The sequence below is a fragment of the Vulpes vulpes genome, chromosome 13 (assembly GCF_048418805.1).
Source record: "Vulpes vulpes isolate BD-2025 chromosome 13, VulVul3, whole genome shotgun sequence".
In the NCBI taxonomy this organism is placed as follows: Eukaryota; Metazoa; Chordata; class Mammalia; order Carnivora; family Canidae; genus Vulpes; species Vulpes vulpes.
In genome coordinates, this window is record NC_132792.1 from 105,291,320 (window position 1) to 105,317,187 (window position 25,868).

Here is a 25,868-nt window from a genome sequence, read left to right on the forward strand (position 1 = left end):
TGTGAGAAATGTTGAATTGTCAAAATAACATATAAGAAACTCTGCACTCTGAATGTCCAATCTCTATTAGACCAGAAATTTTTTTCTATTTTTAGCTTTAGACATTTTCCTCTCATTTATTTTTCAGATGTTTTTGCCCTGAACAGATATCCATGCCTTTTTCTTTTGTTTTTCGGATGGAGATAGCTCAGGCTTCTAATTTTAAAATATGCCATTCATTTAGCTATTCTACATTATCATAGGTATGTAGGGCCACTTAAGTGGTGATATTTTGGTATTTTGGCATTTGTTCTTCCCTGTTGTATTTCTTGCTAATTTTACCATGATTAACAGTCTGTATTCTATTCAATTTCTCGCTGCCAAAAGTGATACGTGGTAAGTAGTTCAATAGTTCCCTGTGTGCCTATAAAGAGGTATAATCATAAGTGGTTATGAGACACAAAACAAGTGAGTAGCATGAGGCTAGTTTAAAACTAATTCTGCCTTAAGCCAGATACTCTCCATACACCAGACAAATGCCAATTTCATAAAAATGTCCTCTGTGAAGGTATTGTCCACTAGGAAAATTTTGTACTAGATCCCTGTGACTTTATCTTGTGGAGCTATTTCTTTTTCAGAAGAATAAATATGTTTAAAATCCCCAGTGTGACCTAATTATTAGATAAAGTAACTTCCCATCTGATTATGGAGGAAATAGGAACATCAGTCAGTCCTTTTGAAAGCTGCCACGTGGTGCCAAGGCTATTCATCCCGTGTTCCCAAGTTCAACATTTCCACAATGAACCTTAAACATGAAGCCATTTACTAAGAAACTGCAATTTCATCTTTGCAGGGACAAGATCCTATAGGGTAAATTTAGCAGGATAGTTAAAAAGCATTCCAGATCCACTTTTGTTTTCTCATTTCCTAGAGCTAGAGCACGCGGGGGAAAAAGACAAAAGAAAACTAGAAATGTTGGCCAACTTGATTGTTTCAACTTGTTTCAAAGTTAAAATGAAGCCAATTCATTCCTCTTACTGTTTGAAAATCTGATTTGCCTAACTTCAAAATTCACAGAGGACATTTGTATAAAATTAGCCTCCTGCTTATAAAGTGAAAGTGTTGTGCTCAAGGCAGAATTAGTTTTAAACTAATCTCATGTGTCAAAGACACATCCTAGGCAAGTAATGCAAAACACTCAGGTAGTTTTTAGAATGTCAACTAATATGTTTAGAGTAGATGAAATATTGAAGCTGCTGTTTTGACCTCATATGATGTCTATAAAAAATCTTAGAACACTGTTTAGCACCAACTACTGGGAGAGCAAGTTTTCAGTGAATTTTTGCATATAGTGCTGACGTTTTAAAACCTTTAGAGCATTGTGTCCAGTCCCATAAACATAGTGGGGTAAAGCCTACCTTTTTTTCAGAACCTCTGCATTGTGGAATCCAAAACCAACTTTGGTTGCCTAAGGTAGATGTTAAACCATTAAAACTGTCTCTTGATCAAGCTAACACAACTAGATTCTTTAGGCTACTGTGATTAATATCTGGTGTTCAAAAATTCTGCACTGTCAAACTCAAATATAGAACGAAAGTGAGACCAAAATTTCCTCTGACTCAGAATGATGCCCTGCCTCATTATCCATATTCTGAACTCTCAATCCCATCTCGTGGAACATATTCCAGTGAACCTAAAAAAAGACTAAAAACCACTTGATGATGAGATATGCGTCTTAGCTCGATCATTTTGCCTGAACTAAGACATTAGCAATTGGGACAAAATGACAGGCTAAAATGAAAAATACGAGTGGGAATAACAGACCCCATGCAGACAGAGTTTGAGGCCATTCACAATTCTGAGAAATACTGAACCCTATTTTCTTTCTGTCATCCTATGAAAAGAAGTTTATGAGATGCTGTGCACTCTATGTGCCCTATTATATGGAACATCCAGATAAAAGGAACCCAGTAAATCCTGCAGTGCTTGATTGAATCTTCACATAGAACAAAGAGCAAATCAGGCATGATATGATTTCACAACGGGGTCCATCTAGACCAGGTATATTGAGAAAGGGCCATCGTCATGTGGAGCACAGGAGAAGTTTCTGAAGCCTCAGGAAACCTCTGCTTTCCAAAAGGATGTAGATTCTGCTTATCATCAGTTTTTCAGAAGTTCTCCTTTTAGGAAACAGTGGACCTGAAGCTACCTTAAAGCCCTTGCTCCATTCAAGAATATGACTCAATGAAACACCAAGACTCAAAGCTCATGGATAAACATTCCTATGGTGTCCAGAGATTTTCCTCCTAATGTTTCATGAACAATCCACATTTTTAAGGAAATGTAACTTCCCAAAATACTCAAAGAATTTCATGGCAAAATATAAAACTTTGTGTTGATCCTGAGTAAGATAGAACTCTCACCTTCCAATCCCCTTTCCTAGAGAGGTGGTGGATAGTTTTTAACTTGTGACTTTGACTTGTTTTAACTTTCCATCCACACTGTACTTCGTTTTAGGCCTCCCAGACCTGTTACCAGCATGAATGACACCCTCTTCTCCCACTCTGTTCCTTCCTCAGGAAGTCCTTTTATTACCAGGAGGTAAGTTCCAGTCTTATTATGAAATAAGCCCTCTCCTTGGTAATGACCCCTAATTCTGTGTGAAGAACAATATTCTAATGTAAGCCAGGTGTGGAAGATTATTGTTAGAAACTAGTTTGTAAATATCTGTCACAAGTTTTCACTTTCATTCATCTGGATGCTTTTGAAGATGGCTGGGATGGCTTTTGGGATGAATGTCACTTCTGGGAACTTGCATTTACAACCTCCTCATTTTAAGAATATAGGGTATGTTTAAGTTTTGTGACCAAGACACATGTATCCATGTTGTTGAGAAAGTCACTTTCAGAGCACTTGGAATGGCCCCTTAAATGAGAGTATTGGACTTTCAAGATACAATGGGAAAGTATTGGGTACATTCTGAAACATCTTATAATCTCATCTCATAATTTGGTGAACTCTGGAGTTCCTAAGGCTAGAGGCTGAAGGCCAAACTTGGAAGTGTAGTTCCCACATCAGTGATTTCAAGGGAAAATAACAAGAACTTTTCAAAAAGTGGGTACATGCCTCCTATTTTTATACAAAGATCCACTCCCATGTGAACAAAAAACAGATGAACCAAATACTTCTCTCAGAGCTTTCTTGATAAAGATGCTGGGTCAAATTGGTCATTTGATCAAATCTCACAAATAAAGTACCAGAAACTTATAAAGACACAGAGAAGGCCCACAGGAAAGCAGAAACAAAGGTAAGGAAAATTGGAGTAATGAACATAAGATTTCAGATGCCTTTCAGCAGGAAAAAAAAATCAACCCCATGTTTCATAAAAGGAACATAATCAGTCTTTTCCCCTGGAGAGGTTTGTGGGTACCAATTTCATTGTAGTATCCTGGTACGTTCGAGTGAGGGTTTGCCCACAATGAGATGCATAACGCTGCTGATTTTTTCCCCTGATTTCCTGTATTTGCCCATCAGCAGGAGTGGGAGATGAAGAAGTTCCCCATAATTGTAATTAGCATAATAAATAGAATGTGGTGCTGCCTCCCTAGAAATTAAGCAAGTCCGTAACAAGTGGAAATGAGGACGTGAAATTGAACAGTAGAACATCCAGGGTGAAATAACATGGTCTAGGTCCTCAGTATGTTCCTTTTAGCACTTCCTTGCAAAGCCACCAGCAAATTCAACCATCTTTTCTGACACAAAATCAAACTGGAAAGTCTATAAGGGACATGGGCCCATACCTCAATTGAGGAAAGATCTTGCAATGATGTTCAGAAAGATGGGCTTTTATTAGGAAACCGTGCATTCTGCAAATGTCAAGCAGAGATAGATTCCATCCTTACTGAAGATCATTTTATATCATTTCAGCTCGGACCCTGCTTATGGTGGATGCGTCTAGATGGATAACATGGCTTCCTCTCCTCTAAAATATTCCTATAATACTTTGAGCTGTTCTGGTTCCTCCAGGGTGTGTGGTACCCAGTAACCCAAACTATGATCATTTCCCTTTTTTCCCCATCTTCAGTCCTTTTGGAATGCTCTCTGTGAACCACAGATAACGTTGTTTAAAGTTTGTGGGTCTTGCTATCACCATGGAGGTTCGCCTCTGGTTTCTGTTTGAAGGGGGCTGCTCAATAAAGCTGTGTACACTGAACATCTTTCCTCTCTGAGTGGGCCTTGCTCTGTCCATGGAAGGTTTTAATGAGGTCTCCTTGTTTGCATCCCTCAGGTTACCTGAGGGGCTAAGTGCATCCAGCCCTGGGGCTGAGGAGCATTCGCTCATAAAGCTGTATGTAGATCAGCTTGACCACGGCACAGGCACACGGTCAGTATCCCAGCTCTGAATCACTAATTGTAGCTAGTAGTTCCAGAGCTAGACTGCTAGTCATCCTCCTCCATCACTAAAATCCTCTTCTACATGTTTTAGTAGAGATATAGAAGTCTTCTGGGGCTTCATGAGATTCCGTAGAGAATTTTCAACCTGAGCTGGACTCCTCAGCTCTTTCCTCTCTTTTCCGCTTACATCATTGATTTTGCAGCCTCATACCAGCGTATATGAGATGCATATATATGAAGAGTACCAAGCTGGAGCTTCTTCCTTGCTTTAGTACCATCTGCAAGACTCCAGATGGTGGTTTTTTAGAGTCATGAATCAGAGTCTATTGGAGTGATTGATCTTTAGCAATAACAGGGTGAGGCCGAGACAATGTCACATGACTGGACCACATTGTAGTAGAAGACTTGAGAATTTAGGCCTGATTGGCCCACTAGGCCTGGACGCCTTTTCCCCCAGGTAAGGCAGTCTGATGCCTACTAAAGTAGCAATTTCAAAGCCAATTCCATGCTCTCAGTCCTTAATTTCTTGCAGTTGACAATGCTGGTGGTGACCCACTGTTTATTTCTTGACCGTGCCCATACACACAGATTGATGGAAACCCATCATGCCAAATGCAGGCATAAATTAAAGGTCCTATTCTTCCTACAATTGGAATTGAACCAAAGAAATATGATCTAGAGCTCTGTCCACACTCCTGCCCAAACCCAACTGTCCTTTTTAAAAATCTGATAAAACCTAAAACTGATGGTGCTGGTCAGTGTTAAGGCAGCATTAAGAAAGTAGGGAGGTTTGGCATACAGATATTTTATTTAGCCTGAGTTTTGGGTCTTTTGTATTGTGACAGATCTTGGAAAGATAAAGCAGAATGAGGATGAATTGAAATCACCACTCCAGAATCCTCGATACAAACTCCCGGCATTACTCACCTTGAGTGCTTTACAAGCATACCACTTTGATCTTCAAAAGGCACTAGGGCATATCTTTGAAGTCCTTTGACACCGCAGCAATCTACCTCACACAGATTTACGAGCATATAGCTCTGGTTACCACCATCATCTGTTGCAGCCCTGTTCTTATTGCACTTCTAGCTATGTATTTGATTCACCTTTCCCTTACTTAAAAGAAAAGAGGGAATTCTCAAAGGCACTCTCCATTAAACTTGTAAAGTCCTCGTGTGTGTGTGTGCATGTGTGTGCAGCTAGGTACAACGTGGGTCAAAGAACACAATTCGGGGACTAATTCACCTCATTCATTTTTGTGATCATAACCATATCCCTAAACCTAGATTATTTTCTTATAAATGCATAAATTTACAGGGAAAAATGCTGGAGCAATAGAAATCTATCATCACCACTAAGAAAAGAGCTCCAAGGGCCACGTATGGTGTGGCAGCAACATTATCCATGCTTATGAAAGATGGACTATCGTTACTGCAGAGTATTGCAAGGGCTGACCAAAGGGCCCCTTCTTCCCTTCACTCTCTTAGCATTGTGCCCCTGCTATCTGCTGTCTTTGTTGGCATCATGCCCCCTTTGCAAAATCTTAATTAGCTTGATAAAATCGTAGCTTCATTTATGTGAGAAAGTTAACCAGTCTTTTCCTATGTAAAGTAAGTTTCTTTAATTATGGCCATCTTCATCATTACCACAATAAGGACATTGTAAAAGTTTGAATGGCTACATTTCTTTTACCTCCAAGGTTAGAACCATCGCTTAAAGGTTTACAGATGCTTTCACAAATGCAACCTCTAAAATCATAACTATGCACAAAAGGAATCACTTTGCTACTATATATAACATGTAGCCAGATCTTATCACTCTCCCAAATATAGAAAATTGCTTATGATTCATAGAGTGTGTCAAACACAATCTAATATGCTGTTTTCTGGTTTCTCACCATGCCATTTGGTTAATAGCTAATTCTGTATTAGGTTCAGTATTGCACATGCAGAGGGCACATTGCTCACTCCAAACGTGATTCTTCCAAATCCTGATTCTTCCCGGTGGAGCAGCATTTGTGAGATTTTTTATTAGTTGACTGGTTGGTTGGTCAGTTGGTAGATTGGTTTGCATTTTCAACCACAGAAAAGCTAATTTGCTGTGTCTTTTTCAGTTTTTTCAAACATGTTGCTTACCCAAAGATTCTTTACAGACAACCCAGATTTTTAATCAGACTTAACATTCATTCAGACTGAATTTTAACCATTTGTGTGTTGGTAATCAAAAGCAAATAGAAATAAAATTGAGGTACTGAATTCAACCTTGGCTTCTGAAAACCAATGTTTTCTCCATGGTTAATTTTTTCTAAGATTAAAGCCCATCCTTTCTCATCAGGAAAAATAGATAAATTTATAAATCAACATCATAAAATAAACTTATAAATCAACCACCCTGAAGATTTCTCTACTCTTTTCACACTTTCTGGTTGTGTTGTCTGAAGTTTCATGAAATTTGAAATAATTACTCTTTGCAGTTAATTCTTTATTCCATGTAGCCCCAGAGATCCACTAATATGCTAGGTTTTTTTCAAACTTGAATTAAACTGGTCTTCACACACCACTGTATTTCCTATACTGAAATGTTAGTGCATAATTAAAACTGCAGTCACCTCTCTTCTTCACTTTAATAACTTTTATTCTCTTACTAGACTTCTTTAGCTCTCTGTGCATGCCCTGTACCCAGCAAACTTTTCTAGACACTCTGTGGCAAAAATGCAACTGACACAGCTTGATGATATCTCGGGGACAACATAGTAAATGTAGTGAATCAAATATGACCTAAGAATTCTTATTATTTCCTCCACAGTACCTGCTTAAAAGATGGTTCAGCTTTCATGCCAGCCTGAATTGATGACAACTAATTTTCCCCCTGAAATACTGAGCTGTTTTTTATGCTTGTTTGCTGATTTGCGTGTGGCAGATAGTTTATGTTTCAGATCTCAGATATTGACATCTAGAAAAGGAAAGGAAGACAGAATTTTTCCAGAAATTATCTCAATTTGTGGACACTTCATTGCTTTTAGATTAGTTTAGTGACCTTGTTAGTAGCCTGTGTTAATTATAGTGAGAAGCAATTAAATAAAAAACAGCTTTATGGAGATATAATTGACATATAATTCAATAAATATATTAAAATAAATGCAATTCAATAAGTTTTGACATGTAAAAACAATATATCATACATACATATATGCACACATGTGAAAGAATATATAATAGGTTCATCTATATTGTGAACATATGTGTTCGTAAGTGTGAATGTACACACATACATACATGTGTGACTTACATATATACATATGTGTGTTTACATACATACATGAGAAGCGAAATTTTATTCACAATTAACGGTTAGTTACTTAAGAAGTTAGCCAACTCTACAAGTCATTCTTTACCAGTTCAACTACCACACAAGTTTAAAATTACTTAAATTATTTAAAATCAGTAAAACTGAAAATGTTTTTAATTTGCCATTATTCAAATATCATTTTCCATTTAACCATTGTAATAATAATTATTTTATATTACATAATTTGTTTACATAATACTGTTGCTCTGTGAAACGGCATCCAGGACTTTTATTTAAATCCTTTATTTTCGTGTTTAACAAAAGAAAAAAAATATATTTGGCCAGAGCTAATATAGTAGCACAGTAAAAGAAAAGTGGCCTTTAAAACTATATTTCAGGCTTAAGAAAAATCCAGGGAGCATTTGTATGTGATTTTATTACCTTAGAATGCCTCAAAATATTTATACTTAAGCAAAAATACAACGTCAGTTGTCATCCTTCAAAACCAAGGGTGAATTTTAAATAAATAAATGTGAGACGGTTTGAAATTGCTCTATCATTCCAGAATCCATTGTATCATTGTATGTATGTGTGTGTGTGAAAAACAAATCTAGGAAAACACCATTTATCTTTATAGTTGCTATTTTCCAGAGGTCTAAAAAAGAATTGATGAAAACATAGAGAATCTTTTAGAAGAAAAAAATCTAGAGGAATATTTTCCTGCCTCTTTCTTTCAGCAGAACATATAAACTTCAAAATTTACCTTGTCATCCCCTCTGGGGTGTGACTGTCACCACACCCATTAATGTTAGTATGTGTGCAAGAGAAATGAACTTATACAATGACAAGGACCTAGTGGGGAAAAATCAGTAAGAAAACAACCTATGTGTACATACAGTTTTAGAGATGATGACCCTCCTTTTCCCTGGGAATCAACTTAGAAAAGATTTATCACACATGGTCAGGAGGAGCCCCAAGTAGTTCCCAGCTTCAGAGTAAAAGGAAGAACACATTTTGATTTGAGAACAAACATGTAGAAGAAGGGGAGGCTTTTACAGCTGGAGTTATGTGCAAGCCATTGTTGCATTCTGGCACATTGCCATAGCAGAAGTGTCATTTTTGGGGAGGAATCTAGGTTCTCATGTGCCTAATCCCAAAGCCCACAACGAATTTGAAATGCCACCTAACTTCTCTACACAAATGACCAAGCTACCAAATGAAAATTTAAAAATTTAATGTATTCTATAAAGTATCGTGAGTGTATGTTGCTTCGAAGAAATGATAATAAACTACATATTGTTACTATCTCACAACTCAGGAGAAAAGACTTTCATTTTGCTTTCCTTCTTCAAGCTTCTCAGGAGGCACAAAAAAATCTAGTGAAGATACCTTAACATGAAAAGTCTTTATAGGGGCAGCCCCAGTGGCACAGCGGTTTAGCGCCACCTGCAGCCTGGGGTGTGATCCTGGGGACCCGGGATCGAGTCCTACTTCAGGCTCCCTGTGTGGGGCCTGCTTCTCCCTCTGCCTGTGTCTCTGCCTCTCTCTCTCTGTGTCTCTATGAATAAATAAAATCTTAAAAAGAAGAGTCTTTATAGACCCAAGTTTTAAGTGAAAACTGCCTCCCCTGTCAACTCCATAAGTTCTTGATATATTTCATTTTGATCCATTCTTGTCTTCATCATGAACTTGGCTTCCTCTATACATTGTCATATTTTTTTGGCTTCCCAGAAATAAATGATGAGGAAAAGAATTTGAAACTAGTTCTGGGAAGTACAGAAACTATGTGGACAGGGAGTACCAAAAGTCAGAAATGCTCTTGGCACTAGATACTAAGAGCTGTAGCAAATAGTGTATTTCCACAAACTCATAGATGCAGAGAGTGTAATTTCCGTTTTTTCCAAGAACTGGTTTTCCCAGGAATTCATGTGGGAGGCAGACGGAACATAAAAGAACTTAAATGATTTCTTCAAACCAACATTGGCAAGGGCCAAGGCAGAGAAAATGACAACCAAATGAAAAGAAATGTGTACAGATAGAATGTCTGCTCCTCTTCCCTCTGAAGGAGGAAAGGATTTGGGAAGAAGAAGGAAGAAGAAGAGAGGAAAGACAGACAAGTGGAGTAGAGGAAGGAAAAGGGGGCCCAAAGAATTGGGAGAAAAAGAAGAAGGCCACCAAGGGAAAATCTGGGCCACTGTTCCCTTCCTGAAGTGAGCAGGACTCCTCCCTTGCTAGTGCTTGTCAGTGACCGAGTAGCAAAATACTCTCCAGGGACTTTGCTGACACATCACCTTCCTCCTCAAAGACCTCTCTGGTGTAATTGGTAGCAAACACATCCTCATAGTTGATCCTTTTGTGTTTTTTTTTTTTTTCTCTACTAATCCTTTATTTCTTCTACATTCAGCACCAGAGGTTATGCCTGCATAATTATTAGGCTTTTAATTTAAGGAATCAAATACCACCACAATTTCTGGGATTTGAGGGAAAAAAATGGATAACAAGGCAGGGAAACAGTTAAGTTTGAAGGGAAGAATCTTTGTTATTTCACACCATGCTTTGATTGGTTTTGTAGGGATCTGAAATCAGTTATAGAATAGGTACATCTATCTTGAGTTATTTTTTTAAAAAAAAGGGAAGAGGTGGTAATTGGGCAGCAAAGAGACTGTAGTTAGTGGATAATGAATATAGAGCAGTATGCTTCAGGAGACAAGGCTTGGAATGCTGTTTTGGTAGGATGAGATAGGAAAATACCAACTATGATGGCTTAAGGTAGCTATTTCGTCCTGATAGGCAGCTTCGTTATCTCAGAAAGTGAAGATCAGTATGCTGAAAAAAAATTATGTGCATCAAGAAGTTAAATTCTCCTAAAAACATTAATCATTTCATCTTTAAAGTCGATTTCATTTGTGAGCAGTTGTACTCTTCAAGTGATAGATCTATTCCTGAAAAGATAAGTGAGATCATATATTCAACAAACATGAGTGCCTGCTCTCTACTAGACATTTTCTTTATAAATCAAATTTGATTTTAAGTTTGCCAGAGGACCTCACTACTTAAGTCATATTATAGAATATACAATTATAAAAAAAGAATTCTAGTTACAAAGTGCATAATCCTAATGTGACACGTTGGTTTACACATTTGCATTTTCTTTGTACTTCATGGTCTATAGGAGTGATACTTTGTAGTGAATCCATAAAACTTGAAGTTTTTAAGATTTTAACTACTTTATAAGCCATCTTAATACATGCATACATTTAGAACTTGTTGAAAAGCTTGGAAAGTGTGTGGTAAAACTTCATAATTTCAACCCCAGAAATTAAAGATTTGGTCATCAAAGTCAGAAAGTTAATTTTTGTATTCTCCATGAAAAAGATAGGAGGATAGTTTTCAGCCCACCAGTGTTACAGGGCAAATTCTTCAGCTCCCTTTAAGCACATTACAAGTACAGTTGGATTACTAAGGATCAATACCATATTGCCAATGAAGCATGCTTAATAGATCTTGGTTGACTTTGGCTTGGCCACACTTTATTAATTATTATTTCTATTTATCACTTAATAAAACTACACTTTAAACTTTCAAAACTATCATTTAAATTACTAAAGGAGTGTTTCTCATAATGAACCCAAAATGATAAGAATTTGCTATATTGATAGGACTCTACTTACAGGTTATATATATGGTGAATATGAATATATATTTGTAAGGCTCAAAGGTTTATTTCTGTTTCTCTGAAACTTTTCTTTGCAGCTTCTCAGCAAAGGTCAGGTGACTTGTGCCTGAGTAGTAAAGCACTTCTAATATGACCACAGTCTCTAGGTAATTTTCAAGTCTCTATTCAACTCAGAAAGTTGGAAAATATAAGGGAAGGCTGGAGAAGTATACCCTTTGAGTGGGATCTAAAGGCTGGCAGCACTTCATGAACTGTTGGACTGTTTACATGATAGTCTGTAATGAATGTTGAATGAATTTTCATTATGTCCAGGCATATGCAATCTATTTGTTAAGCTAATAGCGAGGTCAAATCGAGGATCATGGAGGCGTGTGTAATTGCATTTATGGTTCTCAGGCCAGGTTTCTACTTCTAGTTCAACTCTGTGGAAATCTGAAAACATCTGGAACCTTTCAAAATAACAAGAGAGCTGTCCAAATGGAGCTTGGATCTAGACTTGGGAGTTTCTGTAGCCAGTTCTATTCTTGAATACATTGCTGTGTTTACGCTCTTCTTGGCTTTCCCATCTTATTAACTAGCTCTCCTCCCAAGGACAGTGAAGTAGAGCAGAACAAACTGCTGGCTAGGGCTGCTCCGGCTTTTCTGAAGGGAAAAGGGTAAGTTAAAGCCAGAGTGTACTGGAACCTTGAATTAACTAAACTAAAAATGGAGATTTCTTGTGTCAAAAATGCTTTACGTTTGAAAGACCATCTTTGATTTGGTAAAAGCAGCTCTATTATAACCCCACTAACAGCACCATGTAGTTATTTTGAGTAGACACATCTGTGTTATTCACTTTCTCTGATTTCCCTTTTATTTTTTTAAAGACTAAACTTCAGATTTGATTTTCCAAAGGATACTTACTCTTTGCTTGCAACCCAATCAATGTGTTTACTGTACAGATGAATTTCTTGGCTTTAGTGGCTTGAAGAATGCGAATCTGTTTTCTTAAAAGTTGCTTTACCTAAATGGAAATTTTTTTTTTAATTAGTGAAATGGAATCATGTATTTCATTGCTTGGATTTTGCTGGTATTTTTCATAGAACATCACTTATTTTTCCTCTACCTGCTTGGTTTTCTAAATGCCTTTTCTATCACAAACTCACTCCCACCTCCTCTACTTATTTCTGTCCACCTCTCCTACCAACACCCTTTCTTTCCTCCTGCCCTGTTTCAGGATACAATACAGCCTGAATGTGGCAGACAGGCTAGCTGATGAACATGTTCTCATCGGGTTGTATGTCAACAGGCTCCGGAACAACCCATCATGGTTAGTGCAGATTTGGCTGCTTGACTGTCCTTAGAGAGGGTAACAGTCTGATCCCTTGATAAAAAGTCTCAGCAAAGGGGCAAATGGTTGCCGCAAGTGTCACTAAGTCACTTTTGAATTGATTCAGTGACGATGTCTGTCGTGATGTTAGTTTAGATACTTCCCATTCATGTACCATGGAATTCATATCCTCATTTAATCACAGCTGAGGGGAAAACTTGTGTAAATGGATGCCATGCTAAATATTAACCTTCAATGGGTGCAGGACTCTGGGTCCCGCCTGTCACTTCTGTGTTACCCGTGCCATGACGAATTATTTGTCTTATTCCAAGGGCATGGCTGATTTGGAGGACAATGCTCTATTAATTTAAGATAAAAGTGGAAGGAAGAAAAGTGATGGGATGGGATCATACTATGGAAATCATTTCCATAATGATAACAGTGGGAGTAATTGTCTTTCAACTCTTCTCTGACAAATATTTCTGAGTAGCCATCCTCATAAAGCCTGCTTTCAAGTCTCAGAATATGCAAAGCCTACTTCTAGATGTGTTAAATGTATGAGTTCAGATAGCCCTATATATTCAGATAAAGGCATTCATAATGTTTTTCTCTATTTTAATTGTGACCTAGGAGATTCCTCCCTTTGGTTAAAGTTACTTGGCTTTGATAATAAATGTATATTTGCAATTTGAATGAAAATAACTGGACAGACTATGTATTTATCATATATTTCAGCCTAGTTTAGATTCCTGTGTTTACAAATTTAGCAGTTCCTTAGAAATATTTGAATTTTGCTTAATAACGAACTTTCTCTGAACTAAGGGCTGATGGATTATTCTATTTTGCAATTATAAATGTTAAGTGAACCCATGGGTTAAATTGCCTTTAAAATAGCTGGCCTCCTTTCCCCTACTATGTCGCAAAAAGCATCCCTGAAACACATGATGGCCATTACTCAGTCCTCATCGTCTTTACCACTTGGTATTATTAGCCACTTCTTTGTTTCTAGAACTTTCCTCTCTGGACTGTTTCCTGCTCCAGATGCCTAGAACTAGTCTTACAAAATTAGTACATGAGATGATTTTAGATGATACATTGATGAATGTCTATTGGTAATTACATATTTATCTTAATTTGTATTTTTAAAAAATGTAGCCAGCACACTAGTTTCATTTTATACTATATCCTACACTTCACAAAGATAAAAATAAAAAGGTCCCTTCAGCTAACCCCACCTCTTTGTTCAAAGTTGCCAAACTTGTAGATCAAACAACTCCTCTTCTTTGTTACTTCTCAGTCTCTCAAAACTACAAGTGAGAAAAGTGATTGCTTTAATCTTATTCCCAGTGAGTTTGGATCCTCAATGCTGTATGGTAGCTGAAACAATAGAACTAAATATTGAATTCCCCCTAAAAAAATGTATTGACAATGCTCAAAGAAGAATATTGTCAATATACATTCAGTCATGTCTGAAGGCAAAGCTGTGGTCTCATATTGTGTCCTCTCCCCCATAATTCTGAGCACACTCCAGTTTCTTCTACCACTCTTCTTTGACCTTTTCTTAATTAAATTTGTGACATAGAAATCTCCAAAGAAGAAAGCTCACAGTTTGTCACTATGAACATTTTCCCTACTGAAGTGATTGATCGTATTGACTTGATGGTCACTTAAGACAGTAAAACTGTCTCAGTAGAGACACCTCACATCTATTTGATGAAAGCCAGAGGTGATATTTATTTCTAAAACAAAGCAGAATTTAAGACTGATCAACAAAGTCGATGCCTTGTTAATAGATGCTGCCCTCAATATTCCTCTATGCTTTTTTCTGTTCTTAAAATTTTCTAACTTCTCTTTTAAATTTCTCGCTTTTCTTCTCTTTCCTTTGTATTGAATCAGATCCTAACAATTCTCCATACCTACCATGATTATGTAAGTGATATAGTGCTCTCTTTCCTTCTCTGTCATCATAATAGCTAATAATGCTTCACTGTCATTCAACTCTGGTGAGATATGGAAGGGTAATAATCATAAAAGCTGCCAATTTTTTAAAGCACATGCCTCCTGTTGAGCACCGTGCAAAAACTTTAATTTCCCCTAGTCCTTACAGTAAACCCATAGAGTAAATACATTCATCCCCATTTTATAGATAAGTAAAAGTACCAATTTACAGAATTTATATGACTCTGTCACAGTGACATAGCTATGAAACAGTGGATCAGGAATTTTAACCATTATCTACTGGGCCCCAAAACCCTAATCACTATGCTACATTGCCTGTTATAAAACCTACATAAACCATGCCCTCCAGAAAGCTTTTCTGGACACTACTGCTCACTGCATCTACCATATATCTGTTACCTGAAATTGCAGATCCTACTACATTATTTTTATTTCATTTTAACAAAGATTTTGAGCACATACTAGTAATAGGAGTGGTGGTTGTTAATTACCATTTTTGTATTTAGTCTATGCATTGTGATTTTCCATTTTAATTACAATCTTCAAAAGAGCAAGAATTTTGTCTTCAGTCTCTTGTAACTCATCATGGCGTCCAGGATATGAAGTGCTTCAAAAATCACAGAGCCCTTTCTTATACATTATTTGTTCACCAAGGCTCTATATGTGTGGATATTACTAATTCAATTTCACTGATAAAAGAATGCTAACTCTGACACATTAAGAGACTTATCTAAGGTCACATGCTAGCAAGAGCTTGCACACAAGTCTTCTGACACTGGGTCCCATCTACATTCCATCCCATTTCTTAGACTCCCTGTCTGTGCACCCTTCATGAAATAGTTTACAAACAGGAACCCAATAGCTGTTCTTGATTAAAATATTTGTTTTTGTAATTATTTATATATACTCCTGATTAACCCTGTGTGGGGGACTTTTCCCCATATTAACTACTTAACACAATGAAACTGATTCATTTGTAAATAGTCTACTGATAAATTTGAAAAACACTTCTGTGTCCTTGCTTGTTCTGATGTCAGATAAGCCAAATAAATTCGCTGTCACTCAAGGGAGAATTCCTGCTGTCTTTCTAATTCAATGAAGTCTTAAAAGCCTTAATGGTTTTCAACTACCTTCTCCAATGGAGGAGAAGGGATACCAAAATGTAATGGTAAGGGCTTTTTCCACTTGTCCCTAAAACTTATCAAGTGCTGGGTTTGCTGGTAGTTGATAATTGTGGCAGGCGACTAAAAAGATCGGAAACAAGCCCAGAACTTCCAACTCTACCCATAATTATATCCCTGATATTTACCATATTCTTAAGTTTCTGGCATACTGCTCTGAACTCTGAAAAAGACCCTGTGTGTGAGGGAGGGAGAGAGTGCAGTTAAAGACTATATTGTCTATACTTTCATGGCTTGATTAATTACTGTCACTTAGTTATTAGACCCCTGATCGCATATAAATAGATTAAAATTTGTTCCGCTTATGTTTTTCTCAAGTAAGAAACCATATATCTGATGCCATTCTACGTTTCATATATGAGGTCTCAATTTTTATTGGTTTGCGTGCTTAACACCCTTTAGTAGAGTCCCACTGCACTTGGTTTACAACCTAAACCCTTCGCCATGGCCTATAAGCCTGTGTACGATCCAGCCCTTGCCTAGTCCTATCTCAGCCCCAGTCTCATTGGCTTCTCTCACTCAATCTTAGTACTTAGCAGCACCCACTTTAATCATTCCTAAAAACATTTTCTATAACTGCCCCAAGACCATGATACTAGTTCTTCTCTATGCCAGGAGCATTCTTCCCACTTTACCCTTGCTCTCTCTGGCCACACACACATGCACTGGCTCCCTTTACATGCATGTAAAGGTACTTCTCTGGCTTCCAAACTCAGATTAAAGGCATCTCCTCAAGGTCTCCCAGACTAGTTTCTGTCGTGGCATACTATTTATTTCATTCTTACCATAACTGCAATCATTGGTTGGTCAGTTGTCTGGTTGATTCATTTTTTAGCTGCCTTCTTTGTGGAGCTGGAAGCCTCTCTTAACTGGTTAGTTACCATATCTCTGGCACCTAACATGATGTCTGGCACACAGTGGTGTACAATAAATATCTGTTGATGGAACATTGATAGTGCTATAGGTAGAAAATTCCCTCTCACCCTGAACAAAATTGTTAGGAGTTCTCAGAAAATCTTTTTACTAGTAAATACTAGTATTTTACTAGTAAAATAAGTATTTTTACTATTTAAAAAAATCACCTATCATAAATTAGCCATTAGATTGAACATTTAGTGTAAGAGCATAAAGTATATGAAAAAGTAAAGTATTAAGCTTGACATACAGAGTGGTAGTAAACCTGGATAAAGACAAGCAGCAGCAATTCACAGACATGGAGAAAGCAATTGATGGGGGGCAAAAAAAAAAAAAAAAACTAACAGTGATATTGGGAAACTTTTTTTTTTAATTTTAATGTTCTCTGATCTTTCCCACTTTGTATTAGTTTGCTAGGGCTGCTAAAACAAAATACCACAGTCCATGTGTCTTAGACAACAGAAATTTATTTTCTCGCTATTCCAGAGGTTGGAAGTCCAAGACCAAGGTGCCAGCAGAGCTCATTTCTCCTGAGGTCTCTCTCCTTGGCCCACAGATGGCCACCTTCTTGCCCTGTTCTCACATGGCCTTTTCTTTGTGCACGAACATCCCTAGTTCTCTTCTGCTTCTTATAAGGATACCAGTCATGTTGGCTTAGTGCCCTATACTTATCACCTTACCACCTTACCTTAATTACCTCTTCAAAAACTCTCTTTTCAGGGACTCCTGGATGGCTTAGTGGTTAAGCATCTGCCTTGGGCTCAGGGCGTGATCCCAGAGTTCCAGGATCTAGTTCCACATCAGGCTCCCTGCAGGGAGCTTGCTTCTCCCTCTGCCTATGTCTCTGTCTCTATCTCTGTGTCTCCCATGAATAAATAAAATCTTAAAAAAAAAAAAAACAAAAAAAAACCTCTATCCAAAAATGGTCACATTCTGAGGTCCTGGGGCTTAGGGCTTCAACACATGAATTTTGGGAAAGACACAATTCAACCCATGACCCATTTCAACACTAAACCCACCAAACTGTATGCTCACCGTATTTGTAATGTGTAGGCTAAAATTTGACCCTTTTCAGCAAAGATTGATTTGGAAAATGTAAATATAATGCAACCAGTTGAAAGAAAAAAGAAGTGATTACCTACACTCACTGAAAGTGAGTTTTCATATCTTTTATATGCGTTTTCACTTCCTTATTAACACTACTCATTTTCTTCTGTAAAATGTTTAGGGGTCTCCATTATAAAACTAGACTTCTGAGAAAGGTACTTCCTTAGAACTCTGGAAATATGAATCTGAAAAATGTCACACTACCAGTGCACATATCTACATTGGCTGCATTGTATCCACATACGTTTACTCTGCATACTCAGATCAGAAATTGACTTTAAGATGAGTTCATTTCTCTGTGATAGATTCTAATACATTTCAAGTTTCCCTGAAAAATGAGAGTCACTACCAATCTGATGAGGTTATTGGCACAAATTAGCTAGTGTGGTACTGGGCATGTGGGTATTTGTTCCTCGCTTAATTTTGGATAGGATTAAAGGCATATAATAAGTAGATTTTAAAATCTCATATTATAAAACCTGCCCATTATAATATGGTAGAAAAAAAATGATAGTTCGTAGATGTTCATCAGTATTGTTAAGTAGATGGACTTTAGAGTATGTTTTCTTTAAATATGCTTAAATGAAGAACTTTGTGTGGGCCCTGGTCTCATATGCTGCTTAATAAATTGTACGAAAAGGACGTTTGATTAAAAAATGAATGGCAGTATGCAGCTTTGGAAAAAGAAGAGAAGGCTGTCGCTATTCGCTAACTCCTCCCTTTGTTTAGGAAATTGGAGACATAAAGTCCATCTAGTGCTTCTGTAAAATCCTTTATTGATTCAACTAAATGGTCTTTCTTCTTTTTGGTATACCCTTGAATACTACCCCATAACCAATCATATGTTCTTGAGCAAAATGCTAATTTATAGATAAGGAGATAATGGTACAAAAATGGCTATACCAAGACAGTGTTACCTGCTTTTTTGAGGTAAAAGTATGGGTGCCTGGGTAGCACAGTTGGTTAAGTGTCTGCTTCTGCTCAGGTCATAATCTCTATGTGGTATAATCTCTATGTGGTGAGATCACACTCTGTGTCAGGTGCTACACCCAGCACAATGTCTGCTTTAGATTCTTTTCTATTCCATTTCCCCACCCCCAGCTCATGCACACTCTCTCTCTCAATCTCTCTCTAAAATAAATAAATAGAGGCACCTGGGTGGCTCAGTTAGTTAAGCGTCTGCCTTCAGCTCAGGTCATGATCCTAGGGCCCTAGGATCAAGCCCTGCATCAGGCTCCCTGTTCAGTGGGGAGCTTGCTTCTCCCTCTCCCTCTGCCTGCCCCTCCCACTGCTTGTTCTCTCTCTCCCTCTCTCTCTCTTTCTCTCTCTCTATCAAACAAATAAAATCTTTTAATAAATCAATTAATTAAAATAAATCTTTAGAAAAAAGAGGTAAAAGTAAAAAGAATACTCCCATGGAGTCTCACCATGTGCCCTGCCACTGCTCTAAATACTACATAATAATCCTCCCAACACACCAGGAGGTATGTTATCACTGTGCATATCCCTGTATTATAGATAAGAGAACTGAAGCACCCAGAGGTTAAGTGATTTGCCCAAAGTCACACAGCTAGTAACTAAGAGGGCTGAGGCTTTAATTCAGAAATGATCCAGTCCCAGTTTGCACCCACTCTTAGATAACATTCCTACCCATATTCATCCCTAAGAATAAGCATTTCTTCTGAAGGAGAGCTTACCTTTTTCAGATACCATCTGCTTTCCTAATCTTTAAAACAACAACTACAATAAAACGTGAACCAAAGAGAATTTGCCATGATTGCAGGTGGGGAAGATCTGATGTTGATATATATGGAAGAGTAAAATGACATTTCTGTGAACTTTAGTGCCTGGAAAAAACACATAAAAAATCCACATGCTACGGTTGAGTGCATCTTGATTTTCACTCTGCCAAATGTGAATTGATTCTGTTGGATTTTAGACAGCATGGCTAGTTTTAAAGTGCTGTGCTTTATCTGTACCCTTCTGATTTTCTCAGTGTTGAGGATGCATGCAGAGCCAAGAAGGGTATAGAAGACGTGGGCCAGAGTCCATGACACTGCAAGCCAAAGAGAGCTAACCTATATTTGTTCTTTTGTCCCACTAATGCTTAGGCATTTCCTGCTGTGTTCCAAGCACTGTGCTAAACACTCATGATCTAATGGTGAAAAGTTTAAACCATTCTTCCCTCAAAAAAGCTACAGCATAGTAAAGAAGAAAGACAAGTGAAAAGGCAAGGGTAGCAGGGACCATAAGGGCAGACAACAAAGCCATGGACTATATGAGGAACAACAAACCCAAATTTAGAGCTCGGAGGTGAGGGTCAGCGATAAAAGTGGGAAATGGCAGCTAAGCCAACAGCTGAGTGAAGAGGAATCAGCCAAGTGGCAGTGGGTGGAGGGGGCAGAGAGATTGTTTTGTTCAGAGCAGACAGAAAATGTGGAACTTCTCCTTGACTAAGGCTAAGGCTGCTGGAGTCCCAGGGGTGAAGGGTGACGCTAGATTATGCAGGACTTTAGAAGTCTTACGTAGGAGTTTGAAAAATGAGAACCCACTGGAGAATTTGATGCATAGGAAAGTTACAGCCAAATTCATTTTTAAAAGATCACTGACTACAGGATACAAAATGAACTGGAGGGAAGAATAAGTCTAAAAGGAGAGGAACCTGTTGAGAAGGCTTTACATGAATTCTGGATAAGATGACAGTGGCCTGGAGCACATGAGTGACCGTTGGAGTAGAAGAAAACAGAAGAATTTGTGAGTTTGAAGAAAGTAGAACACATGGCCTTGGTGTTAGAACATAGCAAGTTGGTAAAGTCTTGATAAAGGAGTTTGAAGGCATTCCTATAGAGATGCCTTATTATGAAAAGTTTTATTATTATTATCCAGGAAGATTGCCATTTCATATTTCCTCTCTTTCTCTTTTAACCAGTCATTCAAGAGCCAACAGTTGAAGATTTTTTTTTTTTTTTTTTTTTTTTTTTGGTTCATGAGAGACATACACACACAGAGAGGCAGAGACATAGGCAGAGGGAGAAGCAGGCTCCCTGCGGAGAGCCTGATACAAGACTCAATCCAGGATCCTGGGATCGTACCCTGAGCTGAAGGCAGACACTCTACCACTGAGCCACCCAGGTGTCTCTGAAGCTTTGATAGTTAGTTCTTTCCCCTCTCCATTCTTCAGTCCCATAAAATCATGTCCTGGCCCCAGAATCACTTTGCTCCCTTCTACCCTGACTCTTCTGTTCACTAACTCCTGAAGGCCTGAGCAGGCTCTATTCCTAGAGCATTTTGCTCTCAACCAATAGGCAGGAAATCACCTAATAGAGTAACTCTGCACTTCATTGCAACAATATCTTCTCAGGTAGTAATCCTCCTCTTTGTTGTTTGCTTTTTAATCAAAGGGTGATACAGGAGACTTAATCACCTTAAAAATAAATCTCTACTGATAAAAATTCCTTTCACCCAGTCATACAAATGGAAAAATATCAAGAGAAAACATGGATGAGTTTCTGCTCTCCTTTTCCACATTATTTGCTTGACTGTCCCACCTGGGAAGTCAGAGCAGTTTTGCAGAGAAACCAGAGAAATGTGAACACACCCTAGGTTCCCAGAAATCTGGGAACAATCACAATTTAGCAAGCCCTACCTCAGCTGAGGCCACTTGAGTTTCCTAGAATGCCAATTTGAACTCACTAGCAACACACACAGGCTATGCATTTAAGGTAGGAAGCCGAGAGCTTTCAAAATAATAGATTTCCCCACTCTGAAATGCAGTCTACACAGCAGCCACTTTTTAATTCATCATGGTCTTGTAGCAAGATTACTGATTATAAAGTCTAGAAATGAATAGCCAGAGATGGAGAAAGTGTTGGAATTGGTATTTCTTTAATGATTTAGGGATTATTGGCCATTCATTTTCAACTATTTGTAATTGAAGTCTTGAAATAATGGAATTTATCAGAGGAATGCCTCATTCACCCTTGTATAATTTGAACATACTGAAATGGCACATGTGGACTCATAAATCGTTTGTGTGCACAAAGGGGTAATATATCACTCCACCCCTCATTCACTCAGGGCTGGGGGAGGAAAGGCATGGAAGTATGAGTTATAGCTTACCAGACAGGATCCCATAACTTCACGTCTTACATCTCCAAGAGGCTTTTTTTTATGTAACCTTTATATTATTTATACTTGCTGGTCATTCATGATAAAAGACACTTTTATCATGAGATTTTTTTATCAAGTTTTTTATTATTTATTTATCAAAACACTCACAAATGTTTTTGACAAGTCACTTTCTTGCAAATTGATCTTTGCCCTTGGCTTAGAGCAATGGGCCCTGTTGTCTACATAAACTGTGCTGAATTAGGCATATTATTTCTAATACCAGCCAGAAATGATAAGCATATTAAAATTAAATTATTTTTTTGTGAGTAGTGTTATGTTTAAAGTGAAGATACAGCCCGGTGGCTCAGCGGTTTAGTGCCGCCTTCAGCCCAGGGTGTGGTCCTGGAGACCCAGGATCGAGTCCTGTGTCAGGCTCCCTGCATGGAGCCTGCTTCTCCCTCTCCCTGTCTCTCTGTCTTTCTGTCTCTCTGTCTCTCTCTTTGTGTCTCTCATGAATAAATAAATAAAATCTTTAATTAAAAAAAATAATAATAAATAAAGGGAGTATAACTTTTTTCTTATTAAAGCTGTTACAGGTAATTCAGTTATTATTTTAACCATTACAGAGTGCAGACATTGTGTCTTAGAGACAAACATCTGCTTTAAAGCATCAGTTCTCTAGAACTAACTCCTTTTGCTATTACAGTTATTTTCTTACTCCAAGTCTTTTCTATGCTGATTGAGATCTCAATCTATGAGGATTATACCACATGTATTTGAGCCTGGAAACCTAGACTTTCTTATAAACATTGAGGAATGTTTATAAAATATCATACATGCTACATGGATATAAGTTCAATACTCATTATTTCTTTTATATGGTTTGCATTTAGGATTTATTTCATGTGTTTAGGTTTTCCATTTTATTTTCAGGATCTTCTAAATCCTTACCAACTCATGGTTGTCCTTCGACCAGCAGTATCAACATATCTGAGAAGCTTCCTTAGGAATGCAGATTCCTAGGTTTTGCCTCCCACAACCTACCCCATCACCCCCCAACTACAGATGAAAAACTACATTTTTATAAGATCCCTAAGTGATAAGTACATATAGTAAAGTTTGAGAAGCCCTACTCTACATGGTTGTTGATGGGAGATGACATTCTGAAGGAGACATGGATCATTAGTGAATCTGAACAGGTTACTTAAGAGGCAAAATAACAATAATTGACTTATGAGCACTTAATGTATTCTAGGCATTATACTAACTTGTGTTTTACATGCATTATCTCACATGGGCAAAAAGGGAAGAGAAGACTTTTTCTGAGGATGGAGAAGTGACTTAGTAAATATAAATATTCAGGAATATTCTAGGTAGTTATTTCAGCCCAGAGAAAAGAGCTAAATCTATAGTGGAAGTATTCAGAATAAGAACAGGTAGAGATTCCATATGTGAGGAGTGTATACTGGAGCAGAGATGATGGAGACAGGAATGTTTTCTGAATGACAAGAAAAAATGGTTGAATAATGGATTCAGCCAGCCAGGGAAGAGCTATTTGGAAGTGACATAGCTAATACTCTGGAAGCACATAATGATTTGCACTCATCTTCTCACTTTAGAACAAAGGTTAAAAGACTATGCTGCATATTTACCTTATATGTAAATACACATAGAAATAATAAGTGTATATTACTCTATATGGATTTAAGTCTTTGCAATGGATAACTCTTACAAACTTAATATTGGCATAGAAGTGTATTACTTTCAGTGTATAATCATAAGTATTGATTTTTTTGTCTTTAAGAAACAGCTTAAGAATAACAGGTAGGAAATATAAATGGAGGAGAATATATTCAGGGATGAGGGATAGTAGTTTCTAATCTTAATTCTGACCCAATAATAGATAAACCAAACTATAATCGATTAGTCTGTTAGCAGGACTGATATTACTGGTATGTTTCTCATAGAATTGTTTTAATTGCATGCAAAACTTAGTCTTGAATGAAGATCCTCCTGAAATATGGGAGAGTTGATAATGCTTCTTTTTGCTTTAGTTTTTTAGGGACTCAGATCATTCTTATTCTAGTAATAACAATTTCTGTAATTATACAAGACAGTAAACAATTTCCATTAATGTCATTAGAAGCCACTGCAATAATTCCATTTTTGTAGAAATAAATATAAAATAGCAAGTTACCTGAGTAGTAATATTATAGATAACAATTTGTATTAGCTATCTATTGCCTAATGACAAATTACCCAAAGGCTTAGCAGCTTAAAGGAACAAGCATTTACTATCCCACAGTGGGTCAGGAATCCAGCTAGGTGCCTGTGTCTCAAGGATTTTCACAAGGTTGTCATTGCCATCAAGCTGTTGGCTGGGGCTGCTATCTTATCTAAAGGCTCTACCTGTGAGTTTTCATTCACAAGGTTATTATTGGCTAGCTTCAGTTCCTTATCACATGGGCCTTTCCACGGGCTGCCTTATGACATGGCAGTTAGCTTCCCATTGAGCAAGGAATCCAATGAACTCAAAATAGAGAAAACGCTCAAGATGGAAACCACAGTGTTTTTTATAGCCCAATCTTGGAAGTGACATTCCATTACTTCTGCTCTATACTATTCATTAAAAGCATGCCAGTCAGGAGGTGAGGGGGTGGGGGACAGAGTAACTGGATGTTGGACATTAAGGAGGACATGTGATGTAATGAGCGCTGGGTATTATATAAGACTCCTGAATCACTGACCTCTACCTCTGAAACCAATAATACATTATATGTATCATACTTAAATTTAAATAATTTAAAAAAAACTAATGAAATTAAAAAAACAAAAAGGGCAAGCCAGTAAGGGCCAGTTCATACTAAAGGAAGAGGATTATACACAAATGTGAATACCAGGAGGTGCTGATCATTGAAGGCTGACCACAATTGTTGTGTTGGTGTTGGTGTTGTTAAGCAAGCTCCATGCCCAGCGTGGGGCTCTAACTCACAACCCTGAGATCAAGACCTGAGCTGAGATCAAGAGTTGGACACTTAACCAACTGAGCCACCCAGGTGCTTCATAATTGGGGATTTTTTGCATCTTGCTTCAATATTTTCTAATACATAAATAAAAATGTTATGGGCAATAAAATTAAAGAGAAAGTTTTCTTTCATCAGACACGTTGATGAGAAAAGTCACTCATCTTTGGAGTTTTCTTAGCAAGACATTGAATCAACTGAAGACAGTATTTATTAATGAAACTTCCCGGCCACATATTAGATCATGTCATGAATCCAAGTCTGAGGTCATTAACCTAACAGAGTTTTGTATAGCTTTCAAATTTTTGCACCGAAAAATTGAAATAGCAAACCCCCTTGGCAGTGATATGAACACATCAATCTTTTGCACTGCCTAACAGTCTCCTTCTTGCTCTGTGCTCCATAGTATGCTTGAGAGTTCAAACCGGCTTGATGAAGAACACAGGCTGATCGCCAGGTACGCGGCAAGACTGGCAGCAGAGTCCACTTCGTCTGTAAGTAGTTTGAGTGAGAGGCTGTCATTCATGTTCACTGTTACCCTCAGGGTCGATGCTACAACAGCAGGGCCGAGGAGGTGTTGCTGGATGGCCTGCAGGACCTAGATACGAGCCTTCCATTCGTCACTTTCCAGCTATGGTTCTGGTGGGGCAGAAATCATAGTTTCAGATATTCTGTTCCAACACTGTTGCACCAGCCCAACACTTGATTTTTCTGGGTAATTCCTGATCAGTTAATAGAAAGGGCAATGCAATGACCCAAATCCATTACTGACTCAGATAAGTTTCTGCTTTTATCAATGTATAATAGATAAGAGAAACAAAACATTATGTAATGAAATCAGTGGCAGGGGCATCTGGGCAGCTCAGTGGTTGAACATCTGCCTTGGCTCAGGGCGTGATCCCGAGGTTCTAGGATCGAGTCCAGCA

At 37.8% G+C, this 25,868-nt stretch overlaps 1 protein-coding gene across 50 annotated transcripts in view; it reads left to right on the top strand.

The window, feature by feature from the left end:
- The window catches only part of DTNA (dystrobrevin alpha), a 349,092-nt gene that overhangs the window by 283,589 nt on the left and 39,635 nt on the right, over positions 1-25,868 (top strand). For 15 of the 50 annotated variants that reach the window (XM_025996948.2, XM_072732152.1, XM_025996943.2 and 12 more), the window contains 5 exons: positions 2,497-2,580; positions 4,268-4,363; positions 11,917-11,994; positions 12,555-12,647; positions 25,349-25,436. In XM_025996948.2, the coding sequence (XP_025852733.1) occupies positions 2,497-2,580; positions 4,268-4,363; positions 11,917-11,994; positions 12,555-12,647; positions 25,349-25,436 (439 nt within the window). Of the gene's footprint in view, positions 1-2,496; positions 2,581-3,906; positions 4,193-4,267; positions 4,364-11,916; positions 11,995-12,554; positions 12,648-25,348; positions 25,437-25,868 lie in introns of those variants that run through there. The other 35 variants (XM_025996955.2, XM_072732174.1, XM_072732176.1 and 32 more) reach the window with 6 other exon arrangements.